Source organism: Enoplosus armatus, chromosome 6, assembly GCF_043641665.1.
Source record: "Enoplosus armatus isolate fEnoArm2 chromosome 6, fEnoArm2.hap1, whole genome shotgun sequence".
NCBI lineage: Eukaryota > Metazoa > Chordata > Actinopteri > Centrarchiformes > Enoplosidae > Enoplosus > Enoplosus armatus.
In genome coordinates this window covers 19,601,380-19,619,504 of record NC_092185.1, presented here as the reverse complement: position 1 = coordinate 19,619,504, position 18,125 = coordinate 19,601,380, and the positions used below count along the sequence as shown (strand labels likewise).

The window sequence follows — 18,125 nt, the reverse complement described above, 5'->3', positions numbered from 1 at the left end:
TTGCTGGAGGAACACATTTTTTTCCGTTGCTTTCATTCAGGCGTCCTGCCTTCCCCCCCATCACTTTCACATTCCCACAAATTTAATCCTGCTTAAGAGGTAATGCTCTTTCTTCTTAAACGGAGAATTTCTCCTTCTTCCTCACCCCAGCAGTCTTGCCTCCAGGTATGGCTTATGTGTAGGTACCCCCTCTTTCCCTCCACAGCCTAGTGGTATTAAGCTCTGTGATTAAATGCCATGTAGAAGCCGTAGTATAATAAAGGCTGGCCCTGCATTTAGAAAGCAGCTGACTACAGCAGATGGCTGGGCCACAAACCAGATTACAGCCATCCGTCTTTAACGCTGTGACCTCATTGTGCCTCCGTTGACCCAACATGCCGAGCTGAACGCCAGTGAAGGTTTATTAGCTCCGAATCAGGAAGCAGAACCTGGCAAGCGGAGAAGGGAAGCATGTGCATGGGGATGTAGGGAGAAAGGTGGGGGGGTGGGGGGGTGGGGGTGCAGAGGGAAGGGAAAAGCAGGTGGACACAGGTGAGAGAGAAAGGGAGGTGAGATATCTAAAGCAGAGAAGGGAAGGAAGATGAATGTTTTTAGGGAGGGAAATTGTTAGAGAGAGGCAGAAGTTCTTAAAAATAGTCTGAAGAGAGGATGAAAGAGGAGAGGTGTCACTGTAGAGTTTTAAAAAGAGAGTCGGGAGAAAAGGCAATGGTGTCATGAAGGAGGAAGGAAGGTTTTAGTCACATAAAAGACAAGCTCAGAGAGCAGAGAGGGCCATACAACATCCCTGATTTATCTTACTAACAGCCCAACAAACCAGCAGACACGTCTAGTCATGTGTTGTATTTGTGTATAGGCAGAATTATGTTCAGTCCCCGGCCGTGCTTTTACTTTTTTTCCAGACCAATTACAGAGAAGTAGTCAGGGCCTTCCCCTCGCTCCGTCGAGTGCCCTGGCCTCAGGGTTCCCGGCACAGGCTTGCAGAGCAACCGAGGGAATTAAGTATCCTGTTTAATGATGTGCTGTTAGGGACCTCTGGCTGGGATCCTCTCTCTACATCATTTATTACACTTTTCCAGGCAGTTAGCTAACGCACATGTCCAGAGCTGCGTAATCAGAGCAACTGTAAAATATTGTTAGCTGCAGTTCTTAGGGTCCTACGGAGTCAAAGGATGTGATGATTAGAGCCAGTGGGCCCTGTGTACATGTGACCCAAGAATGATTGTGGAACACAGTAAAAGAGCACTTTTGAAAGAGGTGCCTTAGAGTGAATGTAACAAATTAGATGTGAAAAGGGAAGATGCTATGGGTTGACTGTGAAAAGTGTGCAGCTAATGATGGAGGATGGGAGTGTGGCTGTCACTTTAATGTTTGGTTATGAGGTGTAACGCTCTTTCAGCACTGCTGTACGACTGGAGTCAAGCCAACAGTGTCTCTGTGATCTGACAATACAGAAAAAGACTTTTTTTCATTTGAAGAAACAGTCAAATAAGTGACAATTTGTTCTGTTTAAGACTTCATAGAATGAGTCATGTTTAAAGACTGGAGATGAGGTGGTGGGGGGTGGTTAGTTGAACAGGGAATAGAAATTTGAAGAATAGTCCTGCGAAATGGAGATTTGGTCCACCTAGAGTCATCTCTTTTGCAGTAAAGGGTTGGTGCCCATTTTCTGTTTGCCGTTGCCCTGATTCTGAAGCCTGCTCTAATGGAAAATTCCAGGTTATAGTTTGGAAGTCTTGCACCTTAATTCATCGAGTATTATCATGAAATCATCATCAAAATTCAACTTCAACCATGACCACAATAACTTGACCTAAATGTGACCAAGGCAAATCTGTAGCTATGGAACAATAAGCCATCATTTTTCATACCAGAACATGTGCTTTCAGTGTGGTTTCACTGTCGCGCATTGTTTTCCGCAGCTGTTTTAAGCAAAAAAGCCCTAAAAATCACTTGGCTACCTGGCCAGCTTCAAACGACAGACAGACAAACTTAGTAACTTGCTGGTGAACATAGTGGAGGATTTAGGAACCAGATATGTCTCTCTGGAGTGAGTGGAAAGTAAAGCAGAGCTAAAAGGAGAGTGAATATTGGACTCACATGGCTAGAAACAAGCAGCATAAACTTGTTAGTCATATAAACTTAAAAAAAGATAACATGTTGGTGTTTTGTTCACATCTTGTGTCTGCTGCCCCAAGTGGCCAAAAAGATTTGATTAACGTTAAGATCATTTTCAATGAGAAGTTAATGTTAACGTCACTTACTTTCTTTGACCAATGCCTTGGTTCTGCTTCAGTTATGCTTGGCCGAATGTATCAGACAATGAAAAACTTTCACTTATATCTGGCTACATTTTCACATACTGTACTACTTGTCGTGTTTCACAGATGGGTTGTTTTTCCATCTAGTTGGCCTCTTTCTCAGAGTGGTAATGTCGTGTTTTTTTGTGAAATTGTACTGCAGAGACTGTGATTCATTTGGAATTAAACACTGTAACATCGTTTGAAGATTGTAATCACTCAAAATTATAAATAGCAGTTGGGTAAATGTGAATAAAAGCTCACACAATACACTAATTGCTCTTTTATGCACTCATCACACCACCTACTGTAAATAAGCAATACTTTTCTTGTGTTTTGTGAGGAACTCAAACTGCCCTCTGAGACACTTAGCCAGTCGTCCTCAGAGGCAAAACTAATAAGAAAGAAATACAAGGGAATCAACACTCGCACATCTCTAAATGTGTTCCTCCATGGCAGGATGACAACATGGCACAGATGTGACCTTTGCTGTCTGAACAGGAAAATTGGATTTGAGGTTCATATTCAACATCATAACACCAACGCAAAGATCAGATTTATCATATTTATGAAAATTGGAGCAGTCAGCTCGGTCATGGCTGTGTACCCTGCTGTGGCTCCATGTCTGCACGGTGACAGGTCCCAGTGTACCTGGTCCCCAAGGTGTTTACATGTCACCAGATCTGGGGCCCAATTCTGGCAGTAAGGAGTCCTTGCACTGGAATTATTAATGTCTCTGCACTGGAAAAAAAAAACTAAAGAAGTTTGCTTTTGAGACTTTGGTAAAGTTGAAAAATAGCATTGTATAAAGCATAAAACAAAATGAAACAAAGAATACCTCTAATACCTTATCATATACTGTATTTGTACAGGATGTTTCTATGTGTGTATGTATGCATGGATGTCTCTGTTTATTTGCATGTTTTTGCTGTTTTATCTTGTTTTTATATAAAGCACTCTGAACTGCTTTTGTATGATCTGGTGCTACACAAATACATGAAATACTGAACTGAACTTGGTAATTTCAGTACTGGCTTGGATGTATTGTGTTATTGCAGCATCTCAAGTGACAGACAGGTGTTTATTAGACAAACCGCCACCCACTCTCTGTTCTCCGCTTTTGTGCACAGTGACAGAAAACACACACACACCAATTTGGATAGAAAGTTTATTCCTTCCTCCGTCCTGTCAACATGTATATCTGTTTTCTCTGTTTTCTGTGATTTGTGTGTGTGTTCACCCGGTTGGCTGAGCTGAACCCTTTAGATTTCTGTGATGAATGTGCTGCCCTGTATTGCTGAGCATGGACTTGGTCAGCCCAGAGGAAGCCACACTCTTATCTATTTAATGAGAAGTATGAGCATTGTCTCAGGGTTTTGTCAATATGCCACACTTGAGGTATTGCAGAGATGCCCGGGGCCAACTCTCAGGAAAAAACTTAGCAGGAGTTAGGTGTAGCCAGAGTATGATGTTGGACCGTCGTTTGTGAACAATTTCCAGTACCAGCAACATGAACTTCAGTCAAGAAGTTAATTTTCCTTATCAGAAAAAAATGATCTAATGCAACAAAGATGTGTTTGTATGTGCTCCTTTTTGCAAGGAAAAAGGGGCAGAGCGTTGCATGATAAAATGCCTGTTTGTTCTGCAGCCATTTGTCTGCCTATCGTTGGTGGTAAATCTGGATCATTAAGTTTCATTTCACGCTGTGACAAAGATGTCCCCACACGAAATGGAAGCTGTACAGAGACTTATTGGAGACCCAGAAGATGATTTTTATTGTAGTAGGGGGCCTCCTGCTCTCTAGTGACTGTGTTAGTGAGGAGTCAGTAATGAGCGAGCAGCGTCACATACAGCCTAGATGGAGAGGAGAAGATAGAGGATAGAAACAAAGTACGAGGCAGAGATTGATGATGCTGCTCTTCATCTCATTTTCCCGCACAAGGACAGATATGGTAGGGCCTGCAGCCCGAGGTGCAGTACACAGATGCGCTCCTCTGCATCAGCGAAGTTGCAGAGCGAGAGAGAGAAGAATGTGATTTGAAATGATGCTAATCTTATTTCAAAGGTTTTAGAGGATGTTATAAATGGGTTTTGCATGATTAATGATTACTAAAGCATTTTATTGCCAGGCGAACTTTAATTGCTCAGTAAAAAATCAGTTTCACTTTTATGTTTAATTCAGCAAATAGTTTTCTTGTGCCTTGCAGCTCAGAAAACATGGGTTTGAGGGGTTTTCTTCCCACCAATAAATTGCTGAACCACATAATTAAAAGCTACATGTAGTTTTCTGTACGATCAAAGGAAGGTTTGGTCTGTCTCTTATATACAGTGCAGTGTACAGAATACAGGTCTCTGCTGAGCTACACAGGTAATTAGTCAAGTGATATTAAACTTGTACTTCTTTTATAAAAACAGACATTATCTACAAGGCTGCTTCAATTTTCCTGCTTCTATTATTTTTTTAACTGGGGATTTATTACTTAATGGTGCAGATTTTTTTTCCCAGGCACATTTTATGAGGCCTTAAGCTTTAACTGTTAAAGCAAGCGCGTTCCTTTTGTTGTGATGTAACTTGTATTGCCTGTGAAGACGTACAGCATGGTTCTGGCAGTGCATGTCATTTTTCCCGTAATAATTACCCCTTATCTGAAGCGCCTCTCAATCTGTCCTGGCAGTTAGCAAATCCCTGCGGGCAAAGCAAACTGCAGGAGAACTAAAGCTCTGATTTTGTATCTCATTAACACATCCAATGAGATATTAATCTCCATCAGACATGGCACAACCCTGAGCACATTGTTGGGGTTCAGTCAAGAGGAAAATGATTTGCTAGCTCTGCTGAAGGGCATGTTGAAGCTGTGTGTGTGTGGCGCGAAGCGACACATGACAAGTGTCAGATCTGCAGTCATCATTCAAAAGTCCAAGTCACTGCAGTGGTTATTTTTAGATGGCATGAAAAAGAGGTTACCTGTAACTGAGCTGCTTCCGCTGGTATTTTCTGGTTGTTGCCGTCAGCTGTCTATGTACTCTTTTTATCATGATTAGTTAGTTGACAATCTGTGATCAATCATACACAATCCTCTAAAAACACTAAAAAGCACTGCACACCATGGAAAGACATTGTCAGTTTTAAAAGAGCAGAATAATATGAATTCAGCCTTACAAACACTCAGCTATTTCAAAATAAAGACTATAGTGAATTCCATGAACTCCATTAACCGTTCTTGCCAAGGTCTCTAACCAAAGCTGGTGTTGTGTTTTTCGTCTCCAGGTGAGTGAGAACGCCAAGCAGGATCTGAAGGACGGCCTGGCACTCTACAACTCAGAAAACAACATAGGCTTGCGAAATGCCTGGAACATCATCCAGGCAGAGGTAGGCAGACTTCACATTACTAATATTTAATGCATTACATCAAATATTAGAAACATTAGCGTGGATGTTCACTCACAACGCTAGAAGTGATACATAAATGCAAAGGTTTACTGAAATATTCCAGCTAATGTATTTCCTGGCTTCTAGCTGTGGTATTAATGTAACATTAAAAGTCAAAACGGGCTGTTGAAGTATGCTTCATTCACTCCATTATTGCAGTCCTCTAAAGCAACGGGAAGACCTCAAACTAACTTTAATGTAACAAGTATCATAACTAGACTTGTTACATTAAAGTTAGTTTGAGGTCTCCCCGGACTGACAGGAAGCATTAACTAATCTTATATCTGGTGTGTGTGTGTGTGTGTGTGTGTGTGTGTGTGTGTGTGTGTGTGTGTGTGTGTGTGTGTGTGTGTGTGTGTGTGTGTGTGTGTGTGTGTGTATGGCATTCACAGTGGAAGTGCTGTGGTGTGATAGCGTACACCGACTGGCATGACGCCCTGAAGGAGAAGGTCGTTCCTGACCGCTGCTGCCAGGAGCATTACCAGAACTGTGGGCGTAACTCCACCAACATGTTCTGGAACAGGGTGAGTTCACATTGCATCTAATGTAAATGATAACATGTTTTTTGTTATACATATGATGTAACCATGGAAGATTACTGAAATGGCCCACCTGGCATGGGGGGCCCATGGGGTTATAAGGCCTGACTCTTAACATTTCTTGTTGGAAAGTCAATTAAACATCTACAAAGAGACTCAAAGTGACTACGAAGAGATGCAAAATTACCACAAGGAGACACAAAACTACTTCAAAGAGAAACACAATGACTACAAAGAGACTCAAAACCACTACAAAGATAGACAGGATGACCACAAAGAAATGCAGAACAACTACAAAGAGGCACAAAACAACTACAAAGAGTTATCATGTGTTGTGTCTTGCTTCTATGTAGGAGGAGTGGGGAGCCTTTTACACGTTTGTGCCCAGGGGCGCATTGTCTCATAATCTGGCCATGGATACAACACTACTGGGATCATCAGCCAGATCCATATGGTCTTTCACATCAAGTTGTGTTTGAATACATGTGGTTTCAAATAATAATTATTTAGATCTAGGAGACTGACTGATATTAGTACGGGATTCACAGCGGACATAAAAATCATAAATCTTATATATTTGAAATCAGTTCATCTGTTCAGCAGTTGCTTTTACAACCCTCTGTGTGTGTAGTGAAAGCAGCTTTAAAGTTTTCGTCTTGCTGAATTCTGATCACGCCGGATTTTTTTTCCATTATGCATGAGACAACAGCCCTTTTTTTCTCAAAACCCCTTGCAGCACAATGTTCACCAATCTCCCCCCATTACAAGTCTAATCTGCTATTGGTCTGGCATGTGGTTTGTTAGCAGTTCCAAAGTAGAGGATTAAAAGCTGTAATATAATTGCCAAAGTGAGAATAGGCAGACATTGAGCTGGCCCATTGGGAAAGCGCAGCACTAAAAGCTTGTGTGTAATCCTGCCCAGAGGAGACGGCCGCACACTATATAGTTAAGCCTTACATGCTGCCTCCCACACTCAAGAAGGGGCACCACTTTGCAGGTGAAACCACCATTAAGTCCTTCACCCCACCCCCCTGCCAGTGAGTGACCTCTAAATGAACCCAGGTTGGAATACATTAAAGAGTGAGTGCACACGTCTGTCCATACGGCCCATACGTCTGCATATAAAAGCCATTACTCATTTGTAATTCATTAGTTTTAACACCTCACCTGGTAGCTCATTCACCCGAGGATACATCTCATATGTAAGAGATGCATTTTTTTCTGTAAAAGCGTGAACTGGATGGTTTTTCTAGGTGACCAAACGGGCTACGTGCAACACTGCAAGTAAAGTGACATGGTTCCTCTGCCACACTGAAAATTTCTTCAGTAGTATCTTGACAAGCTTTTGTTCCATTTCAGGGCTGCTTCGAGAAAGTGGAGGAATGGCTGGATAACAACAAGCACCTGCTGGGAACCATAGGCATGGTCATCTTGGTAGTGCAGGTAGGAGGCTTAGTGATAAATTGTTCTTTACTTCTCCATTTGTTTTTTTTGGGGGGGGGGGGTCATTTATTCTCCTTCTCTGTTTCTTCTTAATGTGTTTATAAAAAAACATGTGCATCTAGTGGCCTCAGTGCCACCACCATCTACTGAGGAAGTTATGAGGCCTGTGCTCAGTGGGCGTTCTGGGCACCCACATATCTTGAAATATTGAAGTCACTGTCTTCTGCACCCTGATCCTGTCTGGGAGAATCAAAGCCACCTGGCTTTGTGCCAAGCAGGCTGTAGTCATGAATAAGGAGCCATCAGAGGAGCAGGTATAGAGTTGCAGATTAAAGGCACTGTAGGGAGGAGTGAAAGATATTCCTCCGAAGATACCGTTTCTCTTTGGCCCTAAACTCTTCTTTACATCTATCCCTCTTTGTACAATGAGTGTCTCACTGTCGTTGCAGTAGTTTTTCCATTTGCTTGGAGGTTGTGTCCTAAAAGTGTCTTCAGACTGAACAAAGCAAAAAGTATTTTTGCCTTGCGTTTGCACAATTTTGTGTATTCGTTCCAGACAGCCATGGTACTGACTGTACAGGCGTTAGCTGTATCTAGCTAGCAATGCACCGACCGTGTGTGTGTGCAGAGACAGCCTGTGCTGTGTTTGTGTGACAACTCAGACTCATTTCAGAACTCATTAGGAACTCCAGTTCTTTCTGTGACCCTCCTCTATGTCTCTCGTTTTTTCGTGTAGTCTGTATGTTAATGAAATGCAGTCATAAAGCCCTGCGATGAGCGTTTTTGCTCAAGTTGAAATATTTTTAGCTCACGCGGACCTGACTTTTTTTATGGGCAAGCACACTGAGCAGCAGGACAGAAACAGCCAGCTGAGGCCTTGGAGTCTGCAGTTTCTCCATGTGGGTCGAAAGACATGCATGTTGATGACAATTTGAGACTCTAAATTGCGCATTGGAATGAGTGGGAATGATTGTCAATCGATATGTGCCCCCCTGTGATAGACTGGTAACCTGTCCAGGGTACCCTGGCTCATGCCTAATGTAAATAGATGGACTGACATGTCTTTGCCTTGAGCAAATCTTTTCCCACCTACCTGACTTAGTATGCAGTCACGGTTTGTCTGAGATTCACTTTGCGTTCAGTCTGAACACACCTCAGGAGTAATGGTGTCCCTGGATTAACCTTTCTAATAATGGCTATCTGTGCTGCACCTTTTTCTCCAGTCTATTTGATTTTTTCTTGCACCTCCCTAACATTCTTGGCTACATTTCGCCTTGCAAGTCTTACAAGTCACTCCTTCAGTCCCTCGTCTAGCACATACAGCACACATTAAGATACAGATCTATTGTCTGTGTAACTTCCACACGCTCTCCTTGCAACCTTTAGGTATTATACCTTTATATCACTCACTTGTCAATAGTCAACTTTCCATCCAAATGTAGCACAAATTTTAACAGAATTTACAGAAAAATCTACACTAGAAAATGCAGAAACGATGCAGAACGTGATGGAAATAGGTCTTTTGTGTTTGTTTCACATATCAATTCATCAGCCCACACAAATCTGATGTGTTCATCTGCTTCTGCTTCACGTATGTCATGATTTATTCGCCAAGTCTGTTTCCATTGCACATTACGTCATGCGATGGAAACACTTTAAATTCCTGTTCATTCAATGTATCATCTCCTGCATTCCGCTTTTTTGCTTTCAGCATTCCCTCTTGCTTTATTTTCTCTGCCCTCCCTGTGCTCATGCAAGTCAAGCCTTCAGTTTGCTAATGCATGGATCCATGGTTCATTCAGAGCAAGGTGGCCTCACTATGAAATCTCCATGTTGAGTTTTGTAAGATTGGGGAAGTTGGCGCTTGAACTCCGGTGCAAGTTCACAGCCTCACTGAGGGAAAGTCAGCATTATATATTGGCCAACTTCAGATCACTATGTATTCATGACAAGATCACACTCTTCTTACATGCTCGCTTGCAGTTATTCAAACTCACAGACTCTTTTTCTCTCTGCCTGACACCATCTCTTTGCTCTCTGATCATCCCTCTGCACATGCAGAACAGAGAAATAAATATCCGTCCTGTTTGGAGACTGATAACGTCTTCATGCAAAATGGAACCCCACAACAGACTGGGCTGACATTGATTGTAATCATCTCTCTCCCTCTCTCTCTCTCTCTCTCTACACACACACACACACACACACACACTCCTCACTCTGATTCAGGTGAGGGTTGGGAGAGTCGAGAAACAGACCTTGAGCTGTCAGATTAGCAGACTGGAAAGGCAAGGTGGAGGATGTGAGAGTGATGCGCATCATGAAAAGCCCCCACGACTCTGCTTTGTTACATAATAGCCAGAGGCACGGAGAAGTGGCTTATGAATGATTTAGACCAGCAGCATATATGACTGACTTTGTCGAAAGCCTATATGTCTTGACTTCACCCACAATGGTTTCAGAAATCTCAGCCGTCTTTATATATGGATGATGTCTGAGCTTTGGGGAGTCTTGTAGGAGCGACTGCCATGCTGTCTCACTCAGACTGAATGAAGCAGACAGCAAGAACTTTGAGCCACATGTACATAATTGGGTTCTCTTTGAAGCTCTAAGACAGTTTTTCATTGGTCCTAACTCCCTCTAAGCTGGATGTTTACCTCAAATGGCACTTCATGTTTTGACTGACAGCTGCTTAAACCTTTTGTACCAACACATTTAACGCACAAGGACTACCGGCTAAACTACTGTAAGAAACAACCTTCATGGCAAAACATTTCTTCTCAAAACATTTATGTAATTAATGTCATCTGAAAAAAACAAACAGATTATTATTATTTTAGCAAAGTTACATTTTCATATTATGTAATTTCTGACTTTGAGCATCATCTTACCCATCTAAGCACAAAGAAATCTGTCAGAGTGCCCCTACTACCCCTGATAGTGTGTGACGCTTTAAATTAGGACCAATGGCAAACATGAACTCAATAAATAGTTCCATCTATTCAAACTGCATAGGCAGTATTTTTAAAAAGCACTAATTAAAACAAAGCGATGACATGAACTAATTAGGAACAAACTGATTGACACAGTCGTGAAACATAGAATAAAGATAGAATGATAGAACAAAGCACCTGTGAGATAAGACAAAAACTGCGGATACCCCAGTCGAGGGTTTAAGGATGCATTTTCCCTGAAGCAGCCCTATGAATTAGGTTTTGAGTGAAACTAAAAGAAGAGAATCAGCAGCTTTCCCTGGCATAATCACATCCCGTTGGAATCCCAAGCGGAGGCTGTTTGCAGGAAGTCCACCTTGCCTTTTTTAATAAAGACTATGCACCATACAGCGCTTTGCAGTTTCCCTGCCATCCGAACTTTGCCAGATAATGGTTTTAGGATCAGCCTTATGACTGTGTTTGATGTAGAAGTATCAGGGGTAATGGAAACTTCAAAGAGATAGCTGGCTACTTTGATTCAGTGGCATCTCAATTTACTTCATTGACTTAATGCTTGTGCATGCCGTACATTTTTTTCCATCACAAAGATTCCAGATCTCGCGTTTGAAGGCCATCTGAGAAAAAGAGAGTGAGCGAAAATGTGCTTGTGCTTCACCACAGGATTTATTGTGCATCAAAACACGTGGCGGCCCGAGGCATCAACATCAAAAAGACCACACAGAGACACACATATATCACACATAAACACATGCATATGCACGATACATGCTGACACAAATTCACTATCTCCTTCTGGTTTCCTCCACAGCTCCTGGGCATGGCGTTCTCCATGACGCTGTTCCACCACATCCACAGAACAGGGAAGAAGTACGACGCTTAGCCTCGGGGGGAGGCACCCAATGGAGAGGAGCCCCACTGCCTGATGGGATAAGACTCTGATTTAAACACCCCTGCTTTCCCCCTCACTTTACAACCTCTTTAGAGCACCATTTGCCCCCCCCCCCCCCCCCCCCCTCCAGACCTTCTGTACAGATTCCAGCTGTGTCCCCACTGCGTTCCGCTCTCTCCTCTCACCATTCATTTTGCCAAAGAGTAACACAACTGGAAGAGAAGGGACACCTACTTTTGGCAAGGAAGAGAATCCCATTGGTTGTCACTCCTCTTGAGTACATTTCTATTTTATTTTTGTCTTTTCTTTTGCTTGGACTAACAATTTGCTGGAAAGGAAGGACGGACTTTGAGACAATGAAGACTTTACTAATGCCCACACACCCCACTCTGAGGCAAAGAGAACATATGAAACTGATGATACCCTTTTTTCCTCATGTTGACTTAAGTCAAGCCCCCTTTTCACTTGTAAATGAAAAAAAAGTTCCAACATGGCATGCTAGTTTTCTACTTTACCTTACCTTTGTCGTCAAAATGTCAAACGTCTTCATTTTGTCTTGTTTTTTTTGTACGAGTGTCATCGACGCTCCTGTGGAATGTAAGTGTTGGACAGATCAGTGCAATTAGCTCTCAGACATGCAGTGTGTGTGTGTGTGGGGTTGGATTTGGCGTGACGTTGCTGCAGAGGGGAACAGACATGTCGGAGTGGTGTTTAATGTAATCCATGATTCATATGTTTTTCATTTGACTGTAGAGATTTGGGTAAAGCGAGCGTGATGGAGGAGCGTCATATAAGCGTGAGGAATCATCAGTGGATTTATTTTATATCAAACTCTGTAGTATCCTCTGAATAATAATTTGTAATGCACAAATCTGCCTGTGAACACACATACACACACACACACACACACACACTTTGTACTGCCACACAGCAGCAGTATTCCCATTCCCTGTGAGACAATACAAATGGTGTAAAATGGCTGTTTATTAGGGCTCCAACAGGACTGTCAAGTGAAGAGATCTGGGTGATGAAGTTCCCCTTTGAGAATACAGACTGAATTGTGTGTGTCTGTGTGTGTGTGTGTGTGTGTGTGTAGCTTTGTGGGTGTGTTTTATCACATTGTCCAAGCTGCAGAGAAAAAAAAGCACATAGAAACACGGAGAAGCAAGGGCACAAGGGGCAAAAACATACGAGACATGTTGTCTCCCTGCTGCCATCAATTGTGCTAGCGGAGGCGGCTAGAGCCTCTCTCTTCTGTATTCTTGAGCTCTCATCCATTTGCTCTGCCCTCCTCGTTCTTTCTCTCTCTGGCTGTCAACTCTCCCCTGCCTCCATTTTCCCCCCCAAATGTTTTTCCCAGATGTCAGAAAGCACCGAGCTTTATGCTCCATACGTACACACTATACCTCTGCTGACATTCCTGCTCATCACGCAGTCACACCTCTGGTTTGCAACTACACCGGTTTTACGTAAGCATCCCTTTCTTTTCTCTGTCTTCTAGCTCAGAGAAGGGGGTGGCGGGAGTGTAGGCAGATCAAAGCGAGAGACAGATAGGTATGGCAACATGCCCTGTAGGACATGTCTGTTTAGGTCTGATTCGCTGCAGGAGGCCTCAGCGTCAGTCTGCCTCCTTAAGACTGAAAATACTTCTTCATCTGCTGTGGCGACTTAAAGCAAATGCCCTCCAGTGTGTCGGCTTCAGGCTTCAACATTTCTGAGCGTGTGAGAGGCGGTGGTGAAAAAGGATTACCTCATTGTTAAAGGATCATTTTAGTTCAGGCCGTCATTTGGTTATGATTGTTTGTCATCAGTTCTGATCAACACTGTAGTCACCAAAGGAAATGCTGAGGTCTGAGAACATGGCTGCAACGTGTCAACAACGTCCAACAGGGCAAGAAACAAGCTGTCAGACGATCAGACAGGTTGTAAACAAGCCAGCAGTTTAACCAGATTAGCTACCACTTTATTCAGAAAACACAAAGTGGGTGCTCTCCAAATGTCAGTAATAATCCCTCATTGCACATCTACAGCCAGTGCAACAGGTCAAAGCTGAACCTGAATATAACGTCTGTCATATCTGATGTTTTCAACAGACAGTTCAAGTAAGAATTTTACTCTCTTCCAAATAAATATGGCTAATCTTGGAGTTTGTTTAAAACCAATGATGGTCCGACTGCTCTTGTTCCTTAGGCTGATTACCAGACTGATGGAGGGGGGGGGGGGTTGCTGATTTTGCTTTCAATAAGCAGTGACTTGTGATCTGTGTGTATGTGACGATGTCATTTTCAGCCACAATTGAGAGGAGCTGTCGGTGTCCTTCACAATGGTCAAAGAAATAAGCCGATAAAAAAGCCCTGCACACCCACTCAGGTGTCTTCAATTACTCTGGCTGATTCATCCATTGTGAGAATGTTGGAGGGCACTGTGTGGTGCATACGTTTCACACACACAATTCAGATACTGAGAATGTGGGACAGTAAAAAATGGCGCACTGTATAGCAAATAGGGAGTGATTTTGGACACAGCCTATTTTTGTGGTTCTGGCACAGTGGCGAAGTCCTCGTTGCTCTGATCTGGCTTGGTTGTTTCTTTAACAACCAAAAAATAGCCATCAATGAGTCCGAGACCAGACCTAAATCAATTGGTGGAAACAAGGCTATGTGTTTCAGATCTCAGCATAGAACTTACTTTTTACTATTTGATAGGGATGACGGCCGAAACTACAGAAATAAGACCAAGTCGTAGTAAACTGGAATTATCCTTTTAACAGGAGAAGACAGGTGATCATTTGTTCGCTGCTGTTGGGAAACCGAGTAGATAAATCATGGGGACCAGACATGGCTGCGTTCTAATCTGTATCCAAGGTTGACAGGAGAGTTTGCAGTTTTGGATGAAGCCTTGGAGCTCAGACACTGTGCATCATTGCTGCTACATGGACAAAAATGACCCATTAAGATTCATTCATTAGACATTCTTCCATTCTGGCAGCCTGTATGCCTCAGAGTATCACCTGAAGTCATTCTTAACTTGTTTTTTTTTTAAATTGGTGTTATTATGACTTAATCTGAGAGACAGTTTTGGGGGGGGGGGGGGGGGGGGGGGGGGGGGGGGGTTGCGCATCAGGAAGCCACAGATTTGGGCTGCGATGTGCAGCGACCCTGCTGGCTGTGATTCACTGCCTGCCCCCATATGCTCCAACTCCTCTTGCTGTGTCCACGGGGGGAACATGACAGCTGCTGATGTACAGCGCAGGCACGAGTGGTCACATCTCCTCTGCTTGGATGCTTGCACAAACTCTCTACACATCCCTTATTTACTGCCTCTTGCTGCAGACACCTGGCGCTACATTTACGCTTGCTGGCAGCACTGACACTGTAGAAATACAGCTGTGCTCCTCTTTGGCCACGTTGAAGCAGCTGTGAGGTATATCCGGCACCTGGGAGGGGTAATGGGAGAAATAGCCGGAACTAGTTCTGTAAATCAGACTGAATGAGGCAAAGACGTCGACTAGAACTCCAGGATAAAAATGTTGTTGTGTTGCGTAGTCTTGCATGGGTTGGAAAAGTGTCCCAGTAAAAAATGTGAGTGTGGAAATAAGACAAATCCATGGTCTGTCTCCGAATCTGACGTCATACTTCAGAGTTGCAGCCTGCAAACTGTGTAACTCTTTGCCCCCGACTGATCTGACTGTGCTGACATTCTGACATTTTTCTGCTCTGTGTGAACTCCCCCTCAGCTCTGCCACTGTCACCTAGTTTTTTCGTGGTTTTGTCATAAAATGTTCCTCCATGTTTTTAGAATGCAGGGATGAATGCCATTTTAACAAAAGCTGTTTGATGATGTTATTTTTGTACATTGGTTGTCGCTGTTTTAACGTTTGTTTTTATACGATATACTGTTATTTTTCTTGTAGACTGTTTTTACTGGCTTTTTTTTTTTTTCATTCTTGACAGAAGCTCATTGTCGCTCATTGAACATTAAGCATTTGTTTCTTTGAGGATTAGTCTCTGCGATGTTCCTCTACAAGGTGCAAAAACGCCTTTCTGTCTTAACATTGCTACAGGCAGTTAAAGCAATTAAGTCAGAATTGATAGAGTGGAAAATTTGCCATATAGCATCGGGTGAAGCCCACAAAAGACATACTGCACGCTTGTCGTCGTGCTTCTCTGTATTAGGACCTTCTGTAGTTTAATTAAATTAGGACGTGCTGGTATAATCTGCAGTATGTCTTTTCAAACTGCCAGTGCAAGGCCCATTATGTATTTCTAGAGCATGATCTATTAGATGACGCCGCACCATCACAGAGCTCATGTCACTACAGTGTATCAGCCCTGTAGGTTTGCCCCGGATGTAAATATGCTCATTTTACATTTTACAACTGATGTAACTTACTTTCATACTTTACCACTTGTAATCACATTTACATTGATGGTTGAATTGCCATTTACTAATTCTGAATTGCCTAACAACCCATGCTCTTTTGACATACCACCCATATCCATTTTCCATGTTTAATGTTTTTTTCTGCCTCTGTTCTTCTTCTTGCAGGAGCAGTGTACATTTGATGTAAATTTCTGTCAGAATGGCTTTCATATTTTATTTGACTTGCATTTGCATCTTGTAGTAAAACATATTTTTCCATATGTTGGTTTTTTTTTTTTTTTTAAGTTTAAATGAAAGTACTCCCAACAAGCCACAGACAATTTTGAGACAGAAACTGTTTTTTTTTTTTTTTTGCCACCTTTGACATATTATTTCTGTAATCTCCTCCTAATCCTTTCCCCCGTGCTAGCGCTGAATATCTGAGCAGTGGAAATGTATGCTCTAGAAATGGTGTGTTTGATGTTGTGTTCTGCTGGGTGGCACTATCTGAAACTTGCCAGCCTTGTCCTGTGGAGTTTTTCTGCTACATGTGAAAGCACTCTGAATATCTATACTAGGTGGTGCACTACCTTCTCTTTATTCTCTAAATCAACTATTTTTTAAATAAAGAAAAGAGTGTCACAAAATCCCACGATACCGTACGCTCATTGCCTTTCATGTTTAATGACTCGATGCTCCTGATGTATTCCCTTTTTATGTCACTGTCAATTATGTATGCAGCATTTAAACAGTGTTTGATGCTGGATTCTTTTTTTGGGGGGGTTGGAAGACAGGACTTGGCATGAAGAGCAAAGTGAAGCAGTGTCGCAGCAGATCCCATGGTGTATTGAATGAAAGAGAGTGGCATCGCCGCCTTAAAATGGCCTCTTTTTTAAAAAAATAACAAAACCTGAGGGACTGTTGTCCTAAAGACGCTGAGATGAGCTAATGGTAGTCAGCCGGTCGAGCAGAGGGTTTCTTTAAAGAACAAAAGGGAGATGATGAAAGTGGGAACCATCACCAATTTGTCTCGTGTTTCTGCAGCTTGGCAGTGAGCAGCAGAGTATTTTTGTACGGAGCTTTATCCCCTTTTTTTTTTTTTACCTAATTGTTATCAGGCCCATGTGTGATAGTGAGTGGAGTTTATTGTGCCATTCCATCCTGGCTTTTTGTTTTACATCACTGTTCCTTCTATGCAAAAATATGACCTATTTTAGCCTTTGTACAGATTATTTTGTATGAGTAACATGTACTGAAATAAAGTGAACAGAATCAACCGTGGATACTTTTTTTTCCCCTAATTGTTATGACAGCATTTCACATTTTTTTCCACCTCATCCTCAGCAGAACTCATTTCATTAACCTGAATTGGGAAGGCTTTCATTTGGATGAGGCTGTTTAGTCTGTCCCCACACAGCATTACTCAGCTTGTTAACCTGCAGTGGAGGTGATATGCAGGTTGTTTCTGCTGCTATCTGTTCTCAATCTGTCATGTTTCTCCGAGTAAACTCGCTGCCTTGTTAACTGCACGGAAGTGAGGCTTTTTGGTCTTTGTCATGCTGTTTTGACATGACTTCACACGCAGAAACAGCATGACTATTACTGCTGCAGGCTTACTGTAGCATCACTATTTGTTCTTGAAAAGGTCTATTTAAATGTCCTGTCGGAAGTACGCTAGATTTTATATTTACAATGTTTATATAAATGCAATTTATTTGTAAAACCTTTTCAAGCTGTGGGTTTTTTAGTTTAGTAATACATTTTGCGAAATACTCTTATGTGCTTTCTTGCATGAGAAGATTGATACCACTCTCATTTGGGTATGGTAAATATTAAGCTACAGCTAGCAGCTGGTTAGCTTAGCTTAGCTTAGCTTAGCTTAGTATAAAAACTGGAAACGGGGAAACCTTCTAACCTGACTGTCCAGAGATAAGATAAGATGTTAGATTTTGTTAATCGGTACAAGCTTAGCACAAAAAATGGAAGCTGGCCTGGCTCTGTCCAAAGGTAACAAAAGCTCTCTAATTAGAAAATCCATACAAAAACTGACTTATGGTTTTATGGGGGTTATGTGCCGTTATGTTACATAAAAACATAACGTGACGTTTTTACACTCTGGTTTCCCCTCGTTTCCAGTCTTCACACTAAGCCAGCAACTGCGAGCAGTAGCTTGAAAGACATGACAGTGGTATCAATCCTCTCATCTAACTG

The 18,125-nt window shown here is 42.3% G+C and overlaps 1 protein-coding gene across 1 annotated transcript in view; it reads left to right on the top strand.

Annotated features, from left to right (window-relative positions):
* The window catches only part of tspan9a (tetraspanin 9a), a 61,361-nt gene extending 49,818 nt beyond the window's left edge, over positions 1-11,543 (top strand). The window contains exons 4-7 of the mRNA XM_070907391.1: positions 5,566-5,667; positions 6,120-6,251; positions 7,626-7,709; positions 11,472-11,543. Coding sequence (XP_070763492.1) covers positions 5,566-5,667; positions 6,120-6,251; positions 7,626-7,709; positions 11,472-11,543 — 390 coding nt within the window. The remainder of the gene's footprint in view (positions 1-5,565; positions 5,668-6,119; positions 6,252-7,625; positions 7,710-11,471) is intronic.
* Positions 11,544-18,125: the final 6,582 nt, after the last annotated feature.